General features: G+C 42.2%; 1 protein-coding gene across 3 annotated transcripts in view; it reads left to right on the top strand.

The window, feature by feature from the left end:
- The window catches only part of LOC145356884 (S-adenosylhomocysteine hydrolase-like protein 1), a 101,666-nt gene that overhangs the window by 39,594 nt on the left and 35,249 nt on the right, over positions 1–26,823 (top strand). For all 3 annotated transcript variants that reach the window (XM_080209855.1, XM_080209857.1, XM_080209856.1), the window contains exons 2-5: positions 13,160–13,271; positions 16,197–16,340; positions 21,770–21,870; positions 25,969–26,071. In XM_080209855.1, coding sequence (XP_080065981.1) covers positions 13,160–13,271; positions 16,197–16,340; positions 21,770–21,870; positions 25,969–26,071 — 460 coding nt within the window. The remainder of the gene's footprint in view (positions 1–13,159; positions 13,272–16,196; positions 16,341–21,769; positions 21,871–25,968; positions 26,072–26,823) is intronic.

Genomic DNA, 26,823 nt, shown 5'->3' with positions numbered 1-26,823 from the left:
GTTTGTGTGATGGATTGGGCTACATTCATGATCTTTTGTAGTTCCTTGTGGTCTTGGGCAGAGCAGGAGCCATACCAACCAGAAAGAGTAATACAACCAGAAAGAATGCTTTCTATGGTGCATCTGTAAAAGTTGATGAGAATTGTAGCTGACATGCCAAATTTCCTTAGTCTCCTGAGAAAGTAGAAGTGTTGGTGGGCTTTCTTAACTATAGTGTCAGCATGGGGTTACCAGGACAAGTGGTTGGTGGTCAGGACACCTAAAAACTTGAAGCCCTCGACCATTTCTGCTTCATCCCCATTGATGTGGACAGGGGCTTGTTCTCCTGTTTCCTGCAGTCGATGACAATCTCCTTCGTGGAAGGTGGAAGACTAGTTGGACCTCAGCTGGAATATTGTGTATGGTTCTGGGCGCCATGCTATTAGAAGGATGTGAGAGAGTGTAAAAGAAGTTTACAAGTATGGTTCCAAGGATGAGAAACATCAGAAATGAGGATAAATTAGAGAAGTTGGGACTGTTCTCCTTGGAGAGAAAGTGGCTAAGAGGAGATCTGATAGAGAAGTTCAAAATCACGAAAGGGCTGGGCAGAGTAAATAGGAAGAAACAGTTCCCACTCATAAAATGATCGAGAATGAGAGGGCACAGATTTAAAGTGATTTGCAAAAGAAGAAAATGTGAACAGAGAAAATCTTTCATATAGTGAGTGGTTGGAGTGTGAAATGCAGTGTCTGGAAGTGTGATGGAGGCAGGTTCAATCAAGGCCTTCGAGAGGGCATTAGATGATTACTATGTATTCAGGAGAGCATTAGATTGTTTCTATTCAAATAATGTGCAGGAGTGTGGAGAAAAGGCAGGAGAACGACAGGCATGTTGCTCATTTGGAGAGTTGGTGCAGACGCGATGGGCCAAATGGCCCCCTGTGGTTCCCTAACAATTCTGTAATTCTGTGAAATGAAATCTGTAATCTTTGGAGCTACTATAAATATGTTTATACTAAATGAGTAAAATAGTGACCAGTAGGAAAGTAACTTGACTAACCTGCTGCTTAGCACTGCTAAACCTGGTACGTGTATGCTGTTTCCTGCACATGAACACAGGATGGGTGGACTCAGAATAGCCATGAGTCATGTTTTTGAGATTATAGCATTGGTTGCTTACATTATTTCAGTTTTCTTACACTTTTTAACAAAAAAAAATTGCAAGGAAATATACACTGATCAGCTTCTGGATCCTTTTCCTGGGACAGATATCCAAAAATAAGAAACGATATCTGAGTTGGGCCAAAGTCTCATCCACCATCAAAGGTGAACAATATTTTCTCAAAATTACAATTTAGGATCCAGTAATACACAACAGTGATTTTATATTATGTGTTTTGTTGAAAAGCCTTTCTCCAAGCTGAATTCTGAGAAAGGAAATATCATGTTTGCACAATTTTTATGACTGATCTTGAGCGATGTGCAACCCTGGATGGTTACATAGGTACCAAGTATTATTCTTTGAAAAACAGTTGCTCAAAACCCTTGGGCTTTTTGCTTCCCCATGTCATTGATGTTGGGGGAGTTGTAGCAGCAGCTTCAGGGAGTATCCAGACAGGATATGAGGAAATGTATTGCAGGTTTGTTCTGCGTGTCGAGTCATCTTGTTTGGCCGAGTTCCAGTGTGATGCCTGGAGGGACGTGCTATTTGAAATGACCGCGTTGAGATCAGAATAGTGCAACACAGGAGAAGGCAAGGCAAAACCCTGTCTTCCCTCTCTCTTCCCCAATCCATGCAATATTTTTTCCAGTTGCCCTCTGTTCAGTGAGGTAAAAGTGCCAGTGTCATTATTTAAACAGGTGTGATTGTGTGCACGCTTGATATACTGAGATAGTATGTGTGTGGCCTTTGAAAGTTCTGTGGCTTTTCTTTATTTGTTCTTGAGATGTAGGTATCGCTGGCAAGGCCAGCATTTAGTACCCATTACTAATTGCTCCCGAGAAGGTAGTGGTGAGCCAGTTTCTTGAACTGTTGCAGCTACAAGGTCAGAAAGCGAGTTCCAGGTTATTGATCCAGCACCAGTGGAGGAACAGCAATATAGTTGCAAATCAGGATGGTGAGTGACTTTAAAGTTTATTTATTATTGTCACAAGTAGGCTTTCATTAACAATGCAATGAAATTACTGTGAAAATCCCCTAGTTGCCACACTCCAGTGCCTGATCGAGTACACTGAGGGAGAATTTAGCGTGGCCAGTGCACCTAACCATTAAGTTTTTGGGACTGTGGGAGGAAACTGGAGCACCTGGAAGAAATTCTCTCAGACACGGGGAGAATATGCAGACTCCGCATAGACAGTGACCAAACTGGGAATCGAATTCGGGTCCTTGGTACTGAGGCAGCAGTGCTAACCACTGTGCCGCCAGTAGGGGTGACTTTAACTTGCAGGTGGTGGTGTTTCCATGAATTTGTTGTCCTCCATCTTCTAGATGGTAGAGTTTGCGAGAAGGTGCTGTCGAAAAAGCTTTGGCAAGTTGGTGCAAGATGGTGCAATAGAAGAACATGTTCTTTGTGACTTGCAAGCCCCTATGTGAAGCCTACTAAATGCAAACTGTGCTGAGCCATACTGAGAGCTCATCAAGAGAAATGATATTGCAACAACGTTCATCATAAAACTGTAATAAGTTGAAGAATGAATGATAATTGGAATGTTTTGAATGATAAAGGGTGGAATATTGTGGTCTTGTGACAGGGGTTAAATATATATGTTCCGTTTTAATCCAGCGTTGTATGAATTCTGTGATATTAGTTTGACAAAATCAGTCTGATGTTGTGGCTGTTCCTGCTGTTTGTCACCATTTCTACCAGAAGATCTGCTGTCATGGTATGTCACACTCATCTGTCATGTTTCATCCCTGCACATCCACCGTAGCTGGTCTGCAACCTCTCTGTGACATTGGTCATCTAACCACACCTGGCTGTACCATTCTTTCCCATGCCCTCCACTTTGCACGCTCAAAGAGATCTCTTTAAGAGAGAATGTTAAATTGAGCTCTGAAAAACTTTCATTACTTTTTTATCAAACCTATTGAACAAACAATTCGTGATTGAAAACATTGAAATACTTACTGATATTTCTGTTAACAGCAGTCAAAAAAATCATCAATTCAATGCTGCAATTCCCAGTGATTTAAAAAAAATCCCTACCGTGCAGTAGGAGGCCATTTGGCCCATTGAGCCTGCAATGACCATAGTCCCACCCAGGCCCTATCCCCGTACGTTTACCCTAGCTATTTCCCCCTAACACTAAGGGGCAATTTAGCATGACCAATCCACCTAACCCACACATCTTTGGTGGCCCTTGGAATCTCTTGAAATATCTTTTGGCTTGATTTCTTTACTGTCTCATTTCCACTTACTTGATGGAAGGGGATAACATTTCAAAGCTGTAAATATTTGAACAAAACATCTTTTAAAATAAGAAGGCAGTGATGTGAAGGAGCAGTACACGGATGTATGAACTTCTTGGGTGAGTAGACCAAACCAGAAAAGTGATACTTTGCAAGTAAAGGGGCAGGAAATTGAGGGGATCTGAGCAAAAAATCTTTAGGTGCTTGATAACCGGCACAGGTAGCATGGGCTGAAGGGCCTCTTTTCATGTTGTAAAATTCTACGTAAGAAGTCTCACAACACCAGGTTAAAGTCCGACAGGTTTATTTGGTAGCAAAAACCACAAGCTTTCGGAGTGCTGGCTGGAGAGTGGGAGTTCTAATCACAAACAGGACATATAAAGGCGCAAACTCAGTTTACAGAATAATAATTGGAATGCCAGTCTTTACAGCTAATCAAATCTTAAAGATACAGACAATGTGAGTGGAGAGAGCGTTAAGCACCGGTTAAAGAGATGTTTATTGTCTCCAGACAAGACAGTTAGTGAGATTTTACAAGCCCAGGCAAGTTGTGGGGATTACAGATAGTGTGACATGAACCCAGGATCCTGGTTGAGGCCGTCCTCATGTTGAGTTTGTGTCTTTATATGCCCTGTTTGTGATTAGAACTCCCACTCACCTGATGAAGGGGCAGCCAGTGCTCTGAAAGCTAGTGGCTTTTGCTACCAAATAAGTCTGTTGGACTTCAGCCTGGAGTTGAGACTTCTTACTGTGTTTACCCCAGTTCAACGCTGGCATCTCCACATCATAAAATTCTATGGCCAGAATCCTCCAGTCTCATGCACCTTGTTACTATTGCTCATGAGAACAGTGCATTTGGCGCTCAGCCAAATCTCTGTTCACAGCAACAGCAGCGGATAATTCCAGCCATGGTGAGGTTGGAGAATTCTGGCCCCCTGACTCTTTGACATAGGCTTCCACCCGACAAACTTTTGGGGTGGAGCTGTCCTCTAAAAATGATTATCAAGCAACTTAGTGACACTGTAAATTTTGTCAGTTTGAAATGGATTTTGCATCGTCTTGCACTTGATTGACACAAGGGCATTATAATAGCAAAACTTGCTTTTTAATTTAAAACATACACAGGTGGTCTGCCAGACTACTTATATGGCTTAAAGATTAAAACACAGCTGATTATCCTTTTGGATTTCTTCTAAGATTTGAAAATGTTGGGACACTGTTGAGTAGTGTTGCACACATGCTAGGTTCCACTCTCTCCCTGAGAATAGTCTTTTGAACAGAGAAATATAATTTGATACAAGAACAGAGGATGCTGGAAAAATAGAGAACAGAGTTAACGTTTCAGAATGACAAAGAGCAACATGAATCGTTAATATGTTTTCTCCCCCTACAGATGTTGCAGAGTTTTTCCAGCAAGATCTATTGTTTCAGATTCCAGCATCTGCAATATTTTACTTATGACTTGATGTTGTTTGAGACAACTTTGGTAGCAGGTACTCCCTTGTCAAACAAGCAGCAGACCTTTATCTTTCATTGTGTAAGCTTATGCCACTTCATGTTTGCTTGTGACAGTGGTTGTGAAGCATACAGATGCACATGGGCATTTCTTTGAGTAAGTTTATATCTGTGTTTGTGGGGCAGTATAGATTTAACACAAAGCAAATTTCTCTTAGCAGATCAGTCATAAAACTTAAGGTTGTGAAAAGGTAGATAGAACTGTTCACACAATAATTCCCAGTTTGCCTGACCAGCACTTGAACCATTGTTTAGAAAGCTCGATATTGTGTTGACAGTTGGTCAGTAGCGTAAATGAACAGTGTTAATTTCCAATATGTTTTATGCACTCTAATCCAGCCTGTCTAACCCTCACCTTTGTGTTTTCCCCTTGATTGCTTATGTTACTTCAAGTGCCACCTGGGTCAGTTCCAGTTGTGACTGGCTGAAAGCTCTATAGAGCTTTAAAAGAAGCCTGTTGTTTGGGGAAATTGCTCTCCTTGTGTAAGTGCTATGTAGTGACAGAAACCAAGTTCCTGCCAAAAAAGCAAAAAGGGGAATTTTGGGAAAGGTTAAAACGGTGGGAAAAGATTTGAAGGAGGCTGGTTAGAGGTCAGAATTAGATTTGAAGTCTTCGAAATTCAACCTCTAACTAAGTTCGTAATCTGTGAATTCTACATGTCAAATCCACTCTGGCTTCAAGTGCACTTGTGGCATGTGCTGACGAGTATCATTGCTGTGAAGATTTATGGTTGGATGTGGCCTGTAATGGCAGGGAGGAGAATGTTTGTTTGTGAACGCGCCAGTTAAGATGTAAGCATATGACTGTACCCTACTAAAATATAAAGTATAATTATCTTTGTTCATGGGATATGCGTGTCACTGGCTGGGCCAGCATTTATTGACCTTGAACTGAGTGGCTTGCTGGGCTGTTTCAGAGACCAGTTAAGAGTTAACCACTTCGCTGTGGATCTGGAATCAGACCAGTTAAGGATGGCAGAATCTTTTCAATGAAGGGCATTAGTGAACTAAGAAGGGTTTTTACAACAATCAGTAATGGTGTCATGGTCATTATCAGACCTTGAAATCTGAATTAAAGAAAACGTGGAATTCACAATCTGCTGAGGTGGGATTTGAACTCAGGTCTCTGGATTATGAGTCCAGTGACCATGCCACCATCTCCACATGAGCTGTTTCATTATATAAAAGGGACTATACAAATGGAAATTCGGAACAAGAGTAGGGCATTCAATCTGTTGAGCCTGCTCTGCCATGTAATAGGATCCTGGCTTATTGGACACTTCAATGACTTTTACGTACACTATCCACGTTACCCTTTACATTATTGTTCATCGGAAATATATCAGTCTTTCCTTTAAGCATACTCAATGACTGAACTCCCACAGCCCTTTGGTAGAGAATATCTAAAGATTCACAACCATTTGTGTAAAGAAATTTCTCCTTGTCACAGTCATAAGTGACATCCCTTTTGTTTTGAAATTGTACCTCCTGGTCCTAGACTCCCCAACTGAGGGAGACATCTTTCCTGCATTGACCATGTCTATTCCTTTAAGTATTTTGTAGGTTTCAATGAGATGATCTCACTTTCTTTAAAACTCTAGAGAATACAGGTCTGGCTTGCCCAATCTGACTTCATAAAACAGTCCCACCATCCCTGGAACAAATCTGGTAAAATTTCATTGCACCTCCTCTTTGGGAATAATGTCCTTTGAGGTATGTTGACCAAAACTGCGCATAGTACTCCAGGTGCACTGTAACCAAGCTCCTATGCAATTGACGCAACACCTCACCACTACTCTCAAGTCCTTTTGCGATAGAGGCTAACATTCCATTAGCCTTCCTAATAATTTGCTGCGCCTGCCTGCTGGCCTTATGGACAAGGACACCCAAGTCCCTTTGTACATCTGCACTTCCTAATCTCTTAGCATTTAGGAAATACGCTGCACATCTGTTCCTTCTATCGAAATGGATTACCTCATGTTTTTCCACATTATATTTCATCTGCCATGTTCTTGCCCAATCACTAAGTCTATCTGTCCAAATCCTCCTGTAACTGCTTTGCATCTTCCTCACAATACACATTCCCGCCTAGCTTTGTATCATCCATGAACTTGAACATATTAGATTTGGTCCCCATGTCCAAATTGTTGATGTATATTGTGAACAGATGGGGGCCCAAGTATTGATTCTGCAATACCCCACTAGTCACAGTCTGTCAACGCAAGAATGACCCATTTATTCCTACTCTATTTTCAGCAGTTTGCCAATCCTCAATCCATGATAAGTATGTTGCTTCCTATCCTTGTCCTTTTATTTTGCTAATTAACTTCCTGTAGAGGACTTTGTCAAAAACTTTATGAAAATTCAAATATGCTATGTTTATCAACTCTCCTTTATCAATTTTGTTAGTGACGTCTTCAAAAAAAACTTTCAGCAAGTTCATCAAACATGACTTCCCATTCATAATTATATGCTGAACTATGCCCAATCAGATCATGATTGTCCAAGTGTCTATTTATAATGTCCATTATAATAGATTCCAGCGTGTTTCCCTCCCACTGATGTAAGGCTAACAGGTCTGTAGTTCCCTATTATTTTTTCTCTGTCCCTCCCTAGTGGGGTGACAGTTGCTACTTCCAATCTTCAGAAACCATTCCAGAATCTATAGAATTTTGGAAGTAGTTATTTAAATGTGATGGGTCTACCCTGTGAGTGAGATTCTTGCAGGGTTGCATATTGACCCTGCCACTTGCAAGGCCCAAAATGAATAAAGCAGCATCACAATGAACATAACTAGATTCAAATCTAAATAACGCAGCTCCGATCTTCATGCAGGTTTGGATTCGCACAGTGTGTTGCATCAGCTGTGCGCATTTAATTTTGGCTATACCTCACAAACATAAAGACGTGTCATCTTCAGGAAGGCATAAATAACCTTCGTGGAAAATTACTACAACAGCTGTTTTTTTAAAAGTTTAAATTCGTCACTATTTCCCTGTTGTCAAAAAAACAGTAATTTTCTGATTTGTGTAACCTCTAGGTTCAGGGTTAATGTGAGTTGTGCAGCTAGTAATTACGCTGGTTTGTATTTCACAATTTTAGAATAACAAAATTGTTAAATGCAGAAGGAGGTCATCCGGCCCATTATGTCCACACTTCTCTCCATATGAACATCGTGACTTGGTGCCATTCCCCTGTGCCCCAGTGCATTATTACTGTTCAAGTAATCATCTAATGCCCTCTCAAATGCCTTGATTGAACCTGCCTCCATCACACTTCCAGGCAGTGCATTTTAGACTTCAACCACTCACTGTGTGAAAAAGACTCTCTTCTGATCGCATTTTCTTCTTTTGCAGATCACTTTAAATCTGTGCCCTTTCATCCTTTATCCTTTTGAGTGGGAACAGTTTCTCCCTATTTACTCTGCCTGGCCCCTTGGTGGTTTTGAACTTCTCTAACTTAGTCTTTTCTCCATGGAGAATATAAAATATGAAGTGAGTTGTTTTTAAAGAAATTCAGTCTTGTTAACATTGAAAATTGTGTTTTGTACCTTGACTGAGAAGCTTTCCTTCAGTAAAACTAAATTTATGGGAACACAGAATTCAAGTGTTGAACTGACCATTATTTATTTCAATTTAAGTTGATTTGAAATCTTTTTAGCTGCTGTAACAGCCTTGTGTAAATGGCTGGCCGTTCAGCTTATTGAGAAGTTTGGTAATATTTTTAAGTCATTCAGTCATTAGAATTTTGTTAAATTCCAGTGTTAATTATGTCAGATAATGGACATAGTGACCATTTTAATCCAGCGTTTGTGCATTTAATAGCTGATTTCCACAGTGGTCATAATGCTTTCTTGACCTCTGACATTATATATTATTTTTGTTCTATCTACTTTCCTCCTGCCCAGTAATATACCTCTTAACTACATCTCGTCACTTCATAATATTGTGCCTACAGTGATTTTGGATGTATAATTGATGGGTTTATAATATGTAGTTAATCATTGCAGCAATGTAGGTACACTGGAATTTCATTTCTTGTAACAAGAGATTGCTTGCCTTGATGAGGGCGTTTGTACTACTAACTCCAGCATGTTTAAGTAGCACACATACACAAACTAGATCCGTGAAGCCACTATCCTGATGCGGAACTCAATACAAGTTTAGGAGGTCATGGATACCATTTTTCCAGAACCCAAAGTAAAATGTTGGCACCACAAGGCTATTCTTCAGTTGACAAGGATGCAAGTTCACTGGAGCCTCCTGTATTTGTTATAAGGAAAGCATCCCACATCCTCCTGCTGATGATGGAAAATGTTAATCAAAGATCTCCAACTTGTTCTTGGATGTGTGTGCTGGAAGTGTTCTGGTCTTGGAGGTGTATGCACACAACAAAGTCAACATTTTGTAAATTGCATCGGGAAAAGGAGAAAATGATAAATATCAAAAGAAATGTGCAATTTGTTGTCTCTCCAAAGGCTTGTGCAAAATAAGTGGTGCATCATATCAGATAATAGTACAATGATGGAGATTCCATTATGATCATATTTTGAATTTTCTTTGTCTTCTTGATATGAATCTGGATCCACTGGATGGGTGAAAGCTCAGGGTACATAACAACAAAATATTGGTAACCAAGGCACTATGACTCATTCATAAGAACATAAGAAAGAGGAGCAGGAGTAGGCCATCTAGCCCTTCGAGCCTGCCCTGCCATTCAATAAGATCATGGCTGATCTGTCATGGCTCAGTTCCACATTCCCGCCCTCTCCGATGGGTGACTAATTGATTCCAGGCCCATTGTATGCACCCCCATGTTTAGCATGCTCCTTGTGCATTAGTGTGAATGTGTACCTATCTTCTGTAATACATTTCTTCTGTCAGCTCTCAGCGTTTTATAGCGGAGTCATTTGCAGTCTTAGATTTTGCCAAGTACAGATCTAGAATCAGAAGCTTGCTTGAATGATGCAGGGTGTGAGTGCAGATGATTCTGTTGCCTGTGGGAAAACATTGATGACTGTATGGCACCAATGTTTAAATCCTCATAATATCTGATTGAATTTTTTTAATATTCCTGAGAGTGGCAAAAAGGTCAAAGCATTGGGGACCACTAGATGCTATGATAGAGAATGCTAGTGTCCCAAGTCGGGAGTTTCTGACCTGTACTTTGTGGGAAGATGCCTAATTAAAGTCAGATGCTCTCCCATACAGAGGAGAAAATCAGGGAGATGGTTTTCTGATCCGTGCTCCAGTAGCAATTATTGTTGGTATTGGGACCGGGTGAGTTGGGTTGAGATGAAAGCTGGTTTCCCAATTGAAGTCTTCAAGGCTGAGATATTAGCCTTTAGTTTTGTGAGGGTGTTAAGATAAGGAGCAAAGATGTGTGAAATGGACTTCCATACATATCAGTAATGGTCTAATGAAATGGTGATCAGGTTCAAGGTGTTGAATGGCATATTCATGTTTCCAAGTTTCCTCCTCAGGTTTCCCAAAGAGGAAACATTAAAGAAAATAATGCAGCTTGGACAAATGGTGACTAGTTTTAGTCCCATTTTAAAAGAAATATACAAAATATTGTCCTTTTTTAAGTTATCCATTATTGGGGAAAAGTAATCACAAGGGTGCTTTTATTGGTAACACAGCGAGTGACATTTCCTTCAGGATCAAAATCTAATCTGTAGATGACTCAGCAGTGCTTTAGACTAGAGAACTTTTGATTTGATTGTATGCATCTTAAGAACTTGAGGCAGCGAGGTGGCATAGTGGTTAGCACCGCTATCTCAGCGGCAGGACCTGTGTTCAATTCCAGCCTCAGGTGACTACGTGGAACATAAGAACATAAGAAATAGGAGCAGGAGTAGGCCATCTAGCCCTTCGAGCCTGCCCCGCCATTCAATAAGATCATGGCTGATCTGTCGTGGCTCAGTTCCACATTCCCGCCCTCTCCCCATAACCCTTAATCCCCTCTCTTATCAAAAACCCATCAACCCGCGTCTTAAAAATATTTAGCGAGGTAGCCTCCACCACTTCAACAGGCAGAGAATTCCAGAGATTCACCATCCTTTGAGTGAAGAAGTTCCTCCTCAACTCCGTTCTAAACCGTCCCCCCTTTATCTTGAGGCTGTGCCCCCTAGTCCTATTATCCTTTCTGAGCGGGAAGAGTCTCTCCACCTCTATCCTATCCATCCCATTCATCATCATATACGTCTCAATGTGATCTCCCCTCATTCTTCTAAACTCTAACGAGTACAAGCCTAGTTTATTCAGCCTCTCCTCATAGCTCAACTCCCTCAACTCCGGTATCAGCCTAGTAAACCTCCTCTGCACTCCCTCCAAGGCCAAAATATCCTTGCGTAAGTACGGCGCCCAAAACTGCACACAGTACTCCAGCTGCGGCCTCACCAATGCCCTATACAGCCGCAGCAAGACCTCCCTACTTTTATATTCAATCCCCCTCGCTATGAAGGCCAGCATCCCATTCGCCTTCCTGACCACCTGCTGCACCTGCAAGCTGGGTTTTTGCGACTCATGCACAAGGACCCCAAGGTCCCTCCACCGTCGCCTGCTGCAGTTTTTCGCCACGTAAGTGATAATCCTTCCTACCATTATTCCTACCAAAGTGGACCACCTCGCACTTGCCAACATTAAATTCCATTTGCCATTTCCTGGCCCATTCACCCAGCCTATCTAGATCCTTCTGTAGACTCTCCACACCCTCGGCACAATTTGCCTTTCCTGCAATCTTGGTGTCATCAAGTTTACACATTTCCCCCTGTGTCTGCATGGGTTTCCTCCCACAGTCCAAAGATGTGCAGGTTGGCCATGCTAAATTGTCCCTTAGTGTCTCAAGATGTGTAGATTAAGATGATTAGAAGGATAAATATCTGAAGTTATGGGGATAAGGTCTGGGTGAGATTGTTGGTGCAGGTTTGATGGGCTGAATGGCCTCCTTCTGCACGATAGGGATTCTATGGAACTTCATTAACATGCAAGGAGATTTGTGTGTTATACATGCAGTATGGGTGTTGAGCATTTGTCCTGTTGCTCAATATCCAATGCAAACAGGCAAGAAAGATATTGAGCTGTAAACATAAAACACCAGTGGATGCTTTGGAGACAAGAGTGACTTAAATGCGTCATAAATAATACCCTGATACAGCATGCTAGATAAGAACTGAAATGTCCAATTACCGCTGTTTTCTGTGTTTACTATTAGTTTTACACTTACGAAATGAACATTTGATTTGAACATATTCTAGTAATCTGCTGCTTGAACATTGCATTTCGGTAAAATGTATGAATAAATATGATTACACATTTTAAATGGGACATATTGTGTTAATTAAGCATTTATTAAAGTGTAATTTTGACTGGCAAGCGCATTTGAGGTAAATTATTAAAGTTATTCCGTGAATTCCTGATGGATGTAAGTCTCACATCTTTGTTGCCCCATGTTGAAGGAATGTTTTCTTTGATCGATTGCCATCAGGATTTTAAGTACCCTGGAACCCACTTGATTGCAATTGTTCGAGGTGTCTTTGCAATTGTGGTTAAACTGCTAATTCCTATAAAAAGCAAGTAACAAAATCAGTTTGGTCTGGAGCATAACCTTAGCTTGCTTAAATTTTGTACAACAACCTGCAGCAAGGCAGGATAGCACCTTTTTTTAAAAAAGAAAATCACTTAATTAACTATTATATAATGACCACTGAACCCAGTCAGGTTGACAGATGAAAACTGCCTGTGGAAAAGTGATGTATCTTCAAGAGTGAGATTTTTGCAAACCGCATTTGCATACAGTGGGAATTATAATAAAAATATAATTTTTTTGGGAAAAAACTGCATATGGGGGTAAAAAAAACAAGAATTAAGAAATGGCTGCATTAAAACGGGAATGGCAAGCAAGTTGTCATGAGTGGGTATGACTGTATAATCCTTCTGTATCTTTTAGTAGTGCAGTAGGAACTCTACTTTCACAGCTGTAGGCTTGTTAGAAATTGTCATAATTGGCATAGCCACAAAACAATTCGAAAAAGTTCGAGTGAATCTAATTCCGCTTGGCGTTTCATTTCCCAGCTGTATGGCACTCATGCCCCTTTGGTTTTTTTTATTCGGGATGGTGGCAAACTGGCGTTCAGTATTGCCATGCAGGCTCACCAAGGTTACAACCTGAGGAAGGGTGGGTTATCTCCTTATCCCTACTCCACTCATCTACTTTGGTATACTTGTGTGAATTAAGTTCTTTTCTGTTTTTGCAGCAAATCCAGTTTGCAGATGAGAAGCAGGAGTTTAGCAGATTTCCTACCAAGACTGGTCGAAGGTCTCTGTCTCGCTCTATTTCTCAGTCTTCCACAGACAGCTACAGCTCAGGTAGTAACTCAAATCATACCTTTATTATCACTCTTGAATAACTTGATTTTTTTTTCTTCCCCATATGCCTTCTTCCCTCCTCTTTTTCCCCCTCTTCTCCTCTGACCATACTTGCCTAATGAACGTTGTTCTGGTTACACTCTTTAGGACTTTAATAGATTTATTATTGTCACATTTATTAGTGTACACTGAAAAGTATTATTTCTTGTGTGCCATACAGGTAAAACATACTGTATATAGAGAAAGAAAGGACAAAATGCAGAATGTAGTGTTACAGTCATAGCTAGGGTGTAGGGAAAAATCAACTTAATGTGAGGTAGGTCCATTCAAAAGTCTAGCAGCAGGGAAGAAACTGTTCTTGAGTTGGTTGGTATGTAACCCTCAGACTTTTGTATCATTTTCCCAGTGGAAGAAGATGGAAGAGAATATGTCCGGGATGCATTGGGTCCTTAATTATGCTGGCTGCTTTTCCAAGGCAGTAGGAAGTGTAGACAGAGTCAGTGGGTGGGAGGCTGGCTTGTGTGGTGGACTGGGCTTCATTCAAAACCCTTTGTTTCTTGTGGTTTTGGACAGCAGAAGCCGTGCCAAGCTACGATACAACCAGAAAGAATGCTTTCTATGGTGCGTCTGTAAACATTGATGAGAATTGTAGCAGATATGCCAAATTTCCTTAGTCTTCTGAGAAAGTAAAGGTATTGGTGGGCTTTCTTAACTGTGGAGGGACCAGCACATGGTGATCTGGACAGCTAAAAACCTGAAGCTCTCGACCCTCCCTACCTCATTCCCATTGATGTAGATGGGCATGTCCCCCACAACGCTTCCTGAAGTCAGTGACTATCTTCTTCATTTTGTTGACATTGAGGGAGAGATTATTGTCATCACACCAGTTCACCAGATTTTCTTTCTCATTCCTGTACTCTGTCTCATCATTGTTTGAGATCCGACCCACTACGGTGGTGTCATCATCAAACTTGAAAATCGAATTGAGGGGAATTTGGCCACACAGTCATAGGAGTAGAGCAGGGGGCTGAGGACACAGCCTTGTGGGCACTGGTATTGAGGATGATCATTGAGGAGGTGTTGTTGCCTATCCTTACTGATTGTGGTCTCTGGGTTAGGAAATTCAGGATCCAGTCACACAGGGAGGAGCTGAGTCCCAGGCCACGGAGTTTGGAGATGAGTTTTGTAGGATTAATGGTGTTGAAGGCTGAGCTGTGGTCGATTAAATAGGTGTCTTTGTTATCTAGGTGTTCCAGGGTTGAGTGTAGGGCCAGGGAGATGGCATCTGGTAAATTCTTTGGACAGAGTTACTTTTGTATGTGTAGTCTATGATTACATTATTTCAAAAGACCAGTTCATGTTCACTTGCCTGAACTTTTGTAGGATTTAAAAACCTAACTCGCGGCTTGCCATTTTTAAAAAATGTTCCGTTTTAGAGGAAATAATGCTTGTACGTGTAATTTTGAAAATCTCTAACGCAAAAAAAGAAGAGGCTTTGAGACTTGGGACTTAAAAAATATGGTCAGAAAAACCTTTCTGGTGTTCAGCACTCTGTGTATTAGACCAGGGGCTGAAATGAAGCGATTAGATCATCCTGAGACAATATTGTGACCTGCCATCATGTGTCACCTTGGACCTGTTGGATTGAGCATGAAATTCCAGTTCCTCATTTCAAATTTAGCTCACCCCATGCCAGCTGGCTGAAGGCTGTAGTTTAGTGCCCCGATATAGCATGATTCATGCCCTGCTGAATTCAGTAATTTAAAGTAACTGTATTAGTGTCACTTTGCAGCTTGCCAGTCACTTTTCAGTGAAAGTGTCTTCTGTTGTGGTGGTCCTCCACTGTGGAGGCATTCTGCTGACCGTAAAGGCTTAATATTTATTGAACAGGGCAACATTGCAATTACTACAGTGCAAAATCAGTTAATTAGTTGTTTGTTCTGAGTCATTTTATTGCGAAAGGCAATAAATTTAAGTTATTAGTGTGTACTACTTTGCACTGATTTCCCCCCCCCTACAAGATGTACTACAGAAACTTACCAAGGCTCCTTAGACAGCACCTTTCAAACTCATGATCACTGTTATCTTGAAGGACAAGGGCAGCACCACAATCTGCAAGTTCCACTTCAATTCACCCACATCCTGAATTGGAAATATATCTTTATTCCTTCACTGTCATTGGATCAAAATCCTGGAACTCCCTCCCTAACACTGCTGTAGGTGTATCTCCACCACAGGGACTGAGCAGTTCAAAAAGGTGGCTCACCACCATCTTCCCATACTTGCTTCCTACTTTCCTTGTTGAGTTATCTTGACAGCTCCCTGATGGCATGGTGAAAATTGACAACCCCCTTGGGAAATACTAGGTTTGTACTTTCCTGCTGTTGTCCAACTCAGCCTTATGGGCTGAGCCGCTTGCCAGCAGGAATTTCTTTCCAAGCAATTTTCTCATGAGAGAAATGAGAGACCTGTGAAAATACTTCAGTTTCACACATCCTCCTCATTTGTGTTGCTGTGTCTGTTGCACTTGTCCAGCAGGGAGGATAGGACACCACAGTATTTAATGAATAGGTGTAATCATTTGTTTTGGGAGCTGAATATAAATAACTCCTTTCTGCATTCTTTCCCACCGCCACTAAATGCTAGGGGTTTAAACTAACTGAATTCTTTGTACAGCTTGGGCTAGTCAGAATATTAGTAAAGGCTCAGTTGCGAGCACAGTTTTCCATAATGAGTAAATTCTCTAATATACAAAACTTATGAGATGTTGCATTGCAATATATAGTGTATGTTAATTGGTAATGGTCTCTTTATTTCCTGTTTATATTGTGTTTTTTATTTACATGCTATTTAGCCATTTACATTTGTATTTGTTGCATGAGTCTCACTGACATTATCGTTCGTGCATTTTTTTTTCCTTTTTAGCTGCATCCTATACAGACAGCTCTGATGATGAGACCTCCCCAAGAGACAAGCAGCAAACCAACTCGAAGAACAGTAGTGACTTCTGTGTAAAAAACATCAAGCAGGCAGAGTTTGGACGCAGGGAGATTGAAATTGCTGAGCAAGGTACATTAGGGCAGAGATTATACTGGGCGCAGCATTAGCTTGTCCTTTCAGAAACCTTACGTTGGATTGTAAATCGTAAACCAATTGTACAGGTTTGGTGAAGTCCTTTGGTAGTAAGTGGTTGAATATGTTTCAGTGAAATATGAAAGTATTATACCGATCAGAAGACCTGGATTATTTTCTCTCCCTGTCTTTTGTTGTTCTTTCAAAAACCCTGTCACCTTTGTGAGATGCAAAACACTATCGCAGTTAAGCAATAATAGTGAACAGGCTGAACCTAACTGGTAATTTCCCTCTGATCTTGCACTTCACCTGATGTTCTCAGTGCCTTTTGCGGTAAAAGCAAACTGAACATTCATTTTGGACCACAGCTTCTGCCTTGTTACTGATGTGTATAAATTCAATTGGCTGTTGCTCAGGGCTCAAATGAAATCAGGTGATGTGCTGAGCAAGGTGACTGGCTGACACCCTATAGCATTCCCATCTCATGACAATATCTTCAGTTGGTCTTTCTGGCTGCTAATGCCAGTGCTTGCAATAACTTGTAATAGGACAACTGTCGTAGTGGACTCCTCTGGGGTGTCTCATGTTGCAACACGCCCAGTGATGTCAGGGATGCTGTTGGTGAGGATAAATAACGCAAACGAAATATTAGCAAAAGTTGAGTGCTAGCAGTTTATGGATGTTCACTTATGGTGCAATCTTAGAGGTACAGAGTACCATCATTAGCACTAATTAATTGAAGGTTGTAAAGATAACATGCTAAATTTACTTATCTTGCAAACTGTTCTTCAGCTAGAATTAATTGATGTGTAGAAAGATTATGAACTTGCTCAAAAGCATTAATAGTTAGAGGCATTTAACCTTGGGCACAATTTTATTTCCCTGTATTCCATAGTTGCTTCAGCCATGCTGACCTCAGTTAGAAAAGTACTGGCCATAGAAATCAGTATTTTAAATAGGAGCCAAGAAAGAGACAACCATGGTGTTTCCATCAAAGTGGGCATCAGTCTTTGCTTAACATCAGGGAAAAGTAATTGGCTGCTAACCTGTGAAATATTAAACACTAAACTTCATAGATGTTTTCATTTAATAATTTAGGAAGGTGAACTAAGTTGGAAATTAACTTCATGCTTAGATTTCCCCATGAACGTGATTCCTAAGTAAACTTTGTGTAGTACTGAAACTGCAGAATCAAGGACTGTTTCTACAATGACATGATGACCTTTTGTATTTAGGCAGAGTTTCATATCAACAACATCAACAGACTTGCTGGCCTCTGTGTGACTTCAAAGGGCTTAATCATTTCAAGTTTCAGTATGTTACTTGTTTTCCACAGGATCTCACCAGTGTTTTGTGTTTTGGTGTTAGCGTTCAGTTCACTTTTTCATTACTTATTTTACTGAGCAGTGATCTAATTAACTATCAGATCGAATCACTAAGTTGCTTACAGTGCACCTTCTGAGTTAAATTTCACAGGGTCAACCCGAACTGCAAAACCCGTACGTAATCCAGGATGATACTTCCGTGCAACACACAGACAATGCTGCATTTTCAGAGATGCTGGGGTTATTTTAATCAAGTGGTGTAAATGGATGTGGCACTAACAAGACCAGTTTGTTTTGAAGTCTGGTTGAGCATGTAATTTTTGGTCTTTTTTAGCTGATTAGCATAATTGAACTTTGCCAACATGCTAATGTCTTCTGGGTTTTGTACTTGTGCTGATTAGACACTGTTTTTGTATATCACCCTCCTCTTCCAGTAAAAGTATGAATGGGGTGAGCTGGCTGACATAGTGTCACATTTCTGTGACGCATTACTGGATGGGCGCGTGCACAGGTTCCTGATGGCACCGTAGCTCCTGGTGGAGAAGGAGAGTTGGCCTGAACCTGCAGTGAATGCACCCTGTTTTCCTTTATCCTCTCTACTGCAGCAATTGCCTTATCTCATGTCCTTCTCTCACTCCTCCTAACACCTTACTAATGATCAAATGTTCCCTTTCTCCCTAGTAGCTCGTACAAGAGGTGTCCAATAAGGTGGAGTAACACATCACACTATCTTTTAGGTGAAGTCTTCAGAGAATTTACAAATGTAAGAAATAGGAGCAGTAATAGGCCATTTGCTCCCTGGAGCCTGCTCCACCATTCAGTATGATCATGTTGACCTTGTTTGTGTTTTGAATTCCACATTCTATCCCAGTAAGCTTTGATTCAAATGTTCAATAATCTATCTACTTGTGCCTTAAAAATATTCAGTGACCCTGCTCCCAAAGCCTTCTGTGGTAGACCGTGTTCCAAAGTCTCTCTCAGCCCTCTGAGGGAAAGAAATTCTCCCCATCTCTGTCCTAAAAGGACAACCCCTAATTCCTGGAATAAGTATCAATAGAATGTCAGGAGAAGTCATGGTAACGTGCTGCAAAAAATCTCCCAAAGTGTTTCAAAGTCCTCTTCAAATTTCCTACTGCAAGTGAATAGTGAAAAGTGATTCACCTTTGAATAGTGCTCAAAGTCATCCGCAGTGATTAGTTTGCTCTCAGACAGCCAGTCTTTGTTAGGAGTGGTCGTAAATTCAAGTGTTGACTGCTCAAAGACTATGCAGAGCTCTCAATGAACACTAGTGGTTAGATCAAGTGACACTCAGTCACTGGTCCTCTGGATACCAAGATGATGTATTATGCTTTAGAACATAGAACATAACAGCGCACTACAGGCCCTTCGGCCCTCGATGTTGCGCTGACCAGTGGAACCAATCTAATGACCCTCTAACCTAAACTATTCCAATGTTATCCATATGCCTGTCTGCTGACCATTTGAACGCCCTTAAAGTTGGCGAGTCCACAACTGCTGCATGCTGGGCATTCCATGCCCTACTACCCTCTAAGTAAAGAACCTACCTCTGACATCCGTCCTATAATTACCACCCCTTAATTTAAAGCTATGGCCCCTCGTGTTAGCCATCACCATCTGAGGAAAAAGGCTCTCACTATCCACCCTACCTAACCCACTGATCATCTTGTATGCCTCAATTAAGTCACCTCTTAACCTTCTTCTCTAAATGAGGATAACTGCTATCTCAGTTTAAGACTCCATTTTCAGAGATTCGGGAGATTCTTTAGTGTTAAAGTATTCAGGAGAGATCCCACACTGTAATTTGGATCAAAGTTTAAAATGAGTCTCTCCTTATTCTGTGGCACCACTTGAAGAAAAGATGATGATTCTGGTGTTTTGGATACATGTGCAGCAACACTGCTAAGATAGGTGAGCTGGTTGTTTATTTCGCTTGCGGCAAGTGAGAACTTGTTGAACAATTTGGCTGCTTTGTTGTTCTGGGTGTATCTACAGAGACTGCATTCAAAAGTTATTAATTGTGCAAAACATTGGGATATCCTGACGATATAGAAGACACTACTTGGGATTTTCCAGCTGTTCCCATTGGCATGATTTTCCGGTTCCCTGCCACAGATTCCACCAGTGGCGGAGGGTATGAACAATGAGAATCCCTGTTGACAGCAGTGGGACTGGGAGATCTCTCTCTCTCTCTCTCTCTCTCTCTCTCCCCCGCAAAAAAAAACTTTGCAGGGAGAGTAGAAAATCCTACCCATTATTTAACTAAAGGTTCTGGTCTGCAACTTGCACTTTAATGACATGCAGACAACCCAGTTAAAAGCTCATCCGTCCAATCTTAAATCAGAAGTGGGAGCCTTCAGCTTATCATTAAATAGCAATTGAATTAAAATGCAGTGACTTTGCAGGTCAGATCAGCTCTTCCAGTTTTTGTTGCTCTCCTGGGTTCTTGGTTGAAAATGATAGAATATAGAACACTACAGCACAAACAGGCCCTTTGGCCCACAAGTTGCGCTGATCACGTCTATACCTACCAAGCCATAGAACTATCTGTAACTCCCGATGCCATTAGATCCCATATACTCATCCAGAAGTCTTTTAAAAGACCGTAGCGAGTTCGCCTCTACCACCGCCGACGGCAGCCGGTTCCACTCACTCTCAACCCTCTGAGTGGAAAAACTTACCCCTAACATCTCCTCTGTACTTGCTTCCCAACACCTTAAACCTGTGTCCCCTCGTAGCAACCGTTTCAGCCCTGGGAAATAGCCTCCGAGAATCCACCCAATCAGGTCGCCTCTCAACCTTTGTCTCTCCAGGGAGAAGAGACCTAGCTCCCTCAATCTATCTTCATAAGGCATGCCTCCCAATCCAGGCAACATCCTTGTAAATCTCATCTGCACCCTCTCAATAGCTTCCACATCCTTCCTGTAGTGAGGAGACCAGAACTGTGCACAGTACTCCAAGTGGGGTGTGACAAGGGTCTTGTAAAGTTTCAGCATTACCTCCCGACTCCTAAACTCAATCCCTTGATTAATGAAGGCCAGTACACCATACACCTTCTTGACCACATCCTCCACCTGTGAGGCCGATTTAAGAGTCCTGTGGACCCGGACCCCAAGACCCTTCTGCTCTTCAACACTGCTAAGACTCCTACCCTTGATATTGTACTCCTTCATCTCATTGGTCCTGCCAAAATGGACCACTACACGTTTATCCGCGTTGAAGTCCATCTGCCACTTCTCCGCCCAGTCTTGCATCCTATCTATGTCACGCTGCAACTTCTGACATCCCTCCAGACTATCCACAACACCACCAACCTTCGTATCGTCGGCGAACTTACTAACCCATCCCTGTACTTCCTCATCCAAGTCATTTCTGAAAATGACAAACAGCAAGGGTCCTAGAACAGATCCTTGGGGCACTCCACTGGTGACTGACCTCCATGCAGAAAAAGATCCATCCACAACTGCTCTCTGCCTTCTGCAGGCAAGCCAGTTCTGGATCCACAAGGCCAAAGCCCCTTGGATATCATGTCCTCTCACCTTCTCAAGAAGTCTTGCATGGGAGACCTTATCAAATGCCTTGCTGAAGTCCATGAAAACCACGTCCACTGCTCTTCCTTCGTCAATGTGTTCAGTCACATTTTCAAAGAACTCATCTAGGCTCGTAAGGCACAGCCTGCCCTTGACAAAGCTGCGCTGGCTATTTCTGATCATTCTAAACTTCTCTAATCTTGTCCCTCAGAATCCTCTCCATCAACTCACCAACCACTGAGGTCAGACTCACCGGTCGGTAATTTCCCAGGCTATCCTTGTTCACTTTCTTGAACATAGGAACCACATCTGCAATCCTCCAATTGTAAGTAAGATCCAGAATCCTCCTGATTCTGGGTCTTAGTTTTTAAACAGTGCCCTGGTGCATCAATGCATTGGGCCATGGTGATTACATTTGATGAAATAAGCTATGTGCTCAGCAAATGATCTTCTTTCAGCTGAAAGGATATTTGTGTGTGTGTGTGTGTGTGTGTGTGTGTGTGTGTGTGTATTCATTAATAATCTGCTTTACTTTGTTACTTATTTCTTCTAGAAATGTCAGCTCTTGTTGCTCTTCGGAAACGAGCACAGGGTGAAAAGCCGCTGGCTGGAGCCAAAATTGTGGGCTGTACTCACATCACCGCCCAAACTGCGGTAAGCAACTGGTACAGTAAGTTCGGGTAGGTGAATTAAAATGGTCAGTTTACAAACATAATTTCTTTTTCTAGGCTTCTCGTATTGCTTTGTTTAGTGTAATATGAAAGCACACTGACTTGGGGACCATCATTGATAGAAAGTGAAATGGATCAACCACATAAGTCAGAGTAGGTCCAGGGCTGTGTGTTCCACGGTGATGAAATCAGCGTTCAGCTCTCCAAAGCTTCTTGACCATCTATAAAACACAAGTCAAATGTGAAGTAATGCATTTTGGAAGATCTAATACAGATAGGGAATATATTGTAAATGGCAGAACCCTTAAGAGTATTGATAGGCAGAGGGGTCTGTGTGTACAGGTACACAGGTCACTGAAAATGGCAACGCAGGTGGAGAAGGTAGTCAAGAAGGCATACGGCATGCTTGCCTTCATTCTAGATAGGATCTAGATAGGCTGGGCGAATGGGCCAGGAACTGGCAAATGGAATTTAATGTTGGCAAGTGCGAGGTGGTCCACTTTGGTAGGAATAATGGTAGGAAGGACTATTACGTGGCGAAAAACTGCAGCAGGCAACGGTGCAGAGGGACCTCGGGGTCCTTGTGCATGAGTCACAAAAACCCAGCCTGCAGGTGCAGCAGGTGGTCAGGAAGGCTAATGGGATGCTGGCCTTCATAGCGAGGGGGATTGAATATAAAAGTAGGGAGGTCTTGCTGTGGCTGTATAGGGCATTGGTGAGGCCGCAGCTGGAGTACTGTGTGCAGTTTTGGGCGCCGTACTTACGCAAGGATATTTTGGCCTTGGAGGGAGTGCAGAGGAGGTTTACTAGGCTGATACCGGAGTTGAGGGGGTTGAGCTATGAGGAGAGGCTGAATAGACTGGGCTTGTACTCGTTAGAGTTTAGAAGAATGAGGGGAGATCTCATTGAGACATATAAGATGATGAATGGGATGGATAGGATAGAGGTGAAGAGACTCTTCCCGCTCAGAAAGGACAGTAGGACTAGGGGGCACAGCCTCAAGATAAAGGGGAGGCGGTTTAGAACGGAGTTGGGGAGGAACTTCTTCACTCAAAGGGTGGTGAATCTCTGGAATTCTCTGCCCGTTGAAGTGGTGGAGGCTGCCTCGCTAAATATTTTTAAGACGCGGGTTGATGGGTTTTTGATAAGCGAGGGGATTAAGGGTTATGGGGAGAGGGTGGGAATGTGGAACTGAGCCACGACAGATCAGCCATGATCTTATTGAATGGCGGGGCAGGCTCGAAGGGCTAGATGGCCAACTCCTGCTCCTATTTCTTATGTTCTTATTGGCCAGGGCATTGAGTTTAAAAATTGGCAAGTAATGTTGCAGCTTTATAGAACCTTAGTTAGGTCACACTTGGAATATAGTGCTCAATTCTGGTCGCCACGTACCAGCAGGATGTGGAGGCTTTGGAGGGGGTACAGAAAAGGTTTACCAGGCTGTTGCCTGGTATGGAGAGCATTAGCTACGAGGAGAGTTTGGAGAAACTTGATTTGTTCTCACTGGAACAACAGAGGTTGAGGGGCGACCTGATACAAGTCTACAAGGTTATGAGAGGCATGGACAGAGTGGATAGTCAGAAGCTTACTCTCAGGGTGGAAGAGTCAATTACTAGGGGAAATAGGTTTAAGGTGTGAGGGGCAAGGTTTCAAGGAGATATATGAGGCAGATTTTTTAGAGTGGTGGGTGCCTTGAGCTCGCTGGGAAAGGTATTGGAAGCAGATGTGGTAGTGACTTTTAAAGGGAGTCTTGACAAATACATGAATAGGATGGGAATAGAGGGATATGGTCCTCGGAAGGGTAGGGGGTTTTAGTTAAGTAGGGCAGCATAGTCGGTGCAGGCTTGGAGGGCCAAAGGGCCTGTTCCTGTAATTTTCTTTGCTCTTTGTTCTTTGGATGGATGAAGCTTTAAAAGCCCTCCAGAAGCTCGACACTATCTAGGGCAAAGCAGTGTACCTCAACCATGGCTTAAACATCTACTTCCCCCTCCCATCTGAACTCTGAGTGTAATGAGGATTCACCACAGGCATTGTGGAAGCACCTTCACCACATGGACTGTCGATTTAAAGAAAGTCCATCACCATTTCGAAGGCAACTAGAGTAGGCGATACTGGGTTTGCCATCAACATGCACATCCCAATACTGAATTTAAAAAAAAATGTTACCAGACCATGAACTGTTGTTGACGTCAGTGTGAATGGCTAGTGCTCAGAATTCTATTCCTAACTGGTGAGCAGTTATATATTAACCTGTGGGGTACAGTGGTTAGCACTGCTGCATCACAGCGCCAGAAACCCAGGTTTGATTCCTGGCTTGGGACACTGTGTCTATGTGGAGTTTGCACATTCTCCCCGTGTCTGCGTAGGTTTCCTCCAGATGCTCCGGTTTCCTCCCACACTCCAAAGGTATACGGGTTACGTGGATTGGCCATTCTAAATTGCCCCTCAGTGTCAGGGGGACTAGCTAGGGTTATGGGAATAGGGCCGAATGGGATTGGTGCAGACTCGATGGGCCGAATGGCTTCCTGCACTGTAGGACTCTATGATTCTATGTGCTGAAAAGTGAATGGTTGAACCCATCTTCAATCAATCAAATACTCTCCCAATAAAGTGCGAGAAGAGTGGACTTGAGCCAAAAAATGGCAGAACAAGAAGAAAGGGGAACAGGTTCTTCTCTGGCAGTCTCCAGACACCTAACTATGTATGTGACATGCCCATCTTGCCCCCAACAGTGTAAAACAAACAAATACTCTTCTAGTAGTCAGCGTCTCAGTTCACATTGTATAGAATAGCAACTTGAGCAAGTTTCCAATGAAATTGTACCACTGGAGGGGTTGATGTAATCAATGTGCAAGGTGGAGTAAATTGAAAAATAATTTATTGCAGGAGGTTTATCTCTCTATCGCATGTGCCTTCAAGAAGCTGTTGTTGTGCGAGTCTGATAGGGGTTTGGTGGAGGTGCCATCTAACTTGCTGAATGACAAAAAAATACATTGCCTGAAGTGCATTTCTAACTAATGTCAGCAGTTGATCATCATCAGTGGGCACCCTTGCTGTTCTTTATCGTGCTCCTAGCCTAGGAGCCTCCAAGCGACTGCAATACTTCCTCCAACTAGAGTTATCAACTGAACAATGTACAGAGTAGACTTGGAACTCTTCTCGCAGCACCAAGTGAATTAATTTTAAAACAAGATGAGAGTTAGGTAGAACTTTATTCAAAGCAGTTAATGCAGTGTCAGATTAACTGTTTTCATTAGGAGACCAAGGGTGGGATTTTCCAGCCATGCTCCCCCTTGAAACCGGAAAATCCCTTTCTATGGTCCGCCCCTTTCTGCTACGATTCCCGTGGCGGGCGGAACCGGGAAACTGCCCCCACCCTCGTCCCAAGTGTTGTGTTCAGATTCTCTTTGCAGATTATCGACAAAATGAAATCGTGGGTGATCAGAATCTGAATTCCTTTGTTACTGTAGAAATGGAGCATGTTGAAGATGTTTTCTGAGGGTTGTCATATTATTGGGTGTTGTAAAGTTTTGATGGGTTACTTTCAACAAGTCAGGAAGAGATTTCACAGTTTAGTGACTATTCGTTTCCATCAGGCGATGAGTTCTCGGTAAGGTATTTATATGCAAGCTGTGAAAGGGATCATGTCCAATAGACTGATGGCTATAAATACCATAAAGAGGGCTCAAAGTGTCTCATATAATTGGATTAGTGTATCTTAAAACATAATTGAGTAGGTCCTACTGTGTGGAAAAGTCAGTATCTGTGATTGTGAGGTACCACGTGGCAGTTGTCTGAGAATTGCACTTTTTTAAGGGCTGCCTAATAACTTTCTTCACTCCAGTACACTGTCCCAAAGGGCTCAGCCTAACTTCCCATTTATTTTTCAATGTAATAAGTGAAGTGGATGCTTTTATGTTATGTTTAGTGTGGGTCTCTAGATGTGGGCTCCTGTCTGGCCAGCGCTAACTCGTAACTAGACTGACTGGATTCAGTAAATCAGCCACTTATCAATCCAGAATAAAAGCAGTTTGTGTGGCATTATTAATGTGCTAAATTCTTCCTAATGTGCTTGCTGCAGGTCCTCATAGAGACCCTGGGTGCTCTTGGAGCTCAGTGCCGCTGGGCAGCGTGTAATATTTACTCCACCCAGAATGAAGTTGCAGCTGCTCTTGCTGAGGCTGGTATGTTCATATTTTATTAACATACTGAGTTCACACCTTCATGTTTCTGCTCCTTTGCTGTCAGCCTGCCATTTGTCTCATTAGGCAAATATACTGTAACTTGTCAGGTTTTTGCTTTCCCTTTCTCTTCAGGCGTTACTGAGATGGGTGGTTGCTGATGCCATCTGTATATCAAATGTCCATTATTCACGTGATTCTTCACATTGCATTGTCCTCCAACAGAGTTCACACATTCCTATATTTATACAGTTAGGAATTCTTCAATCAGAATAGTTTTCTTCCTAATCAGGAGGGTTGAGGTAAACTCTTAAACCTGGGCTCTTGTCTTGACTCAGATGAATGACATGCAACAAATTGGGGTTTGAAACTGCAATCTTGGTTTGTGTGACTTAGCTCCTCAAAAGATAATCTTGCCAAACTATCAAAAGAGCCAATTCCAGTTTTTTTTATGTAAGTGTAAACCAAGTATTAATAACTTACAAGCTTTGGTAGTAAACAGTCTTCAGAATTTCTGTTTGCCCAATATGAGGGTCATATTAATCGTATGTTTAATTATAATCAGATAGTGGGTAATCATATAATGTCTACAGTGCAGGAGGAGGGCATTCAGCCCATTGGGCCTGCACTAACCACAATCCCACTCCAGCCCTATCCCCATAACCCCATGTATTTACCCTGCTAACCCCCCTGACACTAAGAGACAGTTTAGCATGACCAATCAATCCAACCTGCGCATCTTTGGAGTGTGCGGG

The sequence above is a fragment of the Carcharhinus amblyrhynchos genome, chromosome 22, assembly GCF_965287045.1.
Source record: "Carcharhinus amblyrhynchos chromosome 22, sCarAmb.v2.hapA, whole genome shotgun sequence".
NCBI lineage: Eukaryota > Metazoa > Chordata > Chondrichthyes > Carcharhiniformes > Carcharhinidae > Carcharhinus > Carcharhinus amblyrhynchos.
This window is presented reverse-complemented; position numbering and strand designations above follow the sequence as displayed.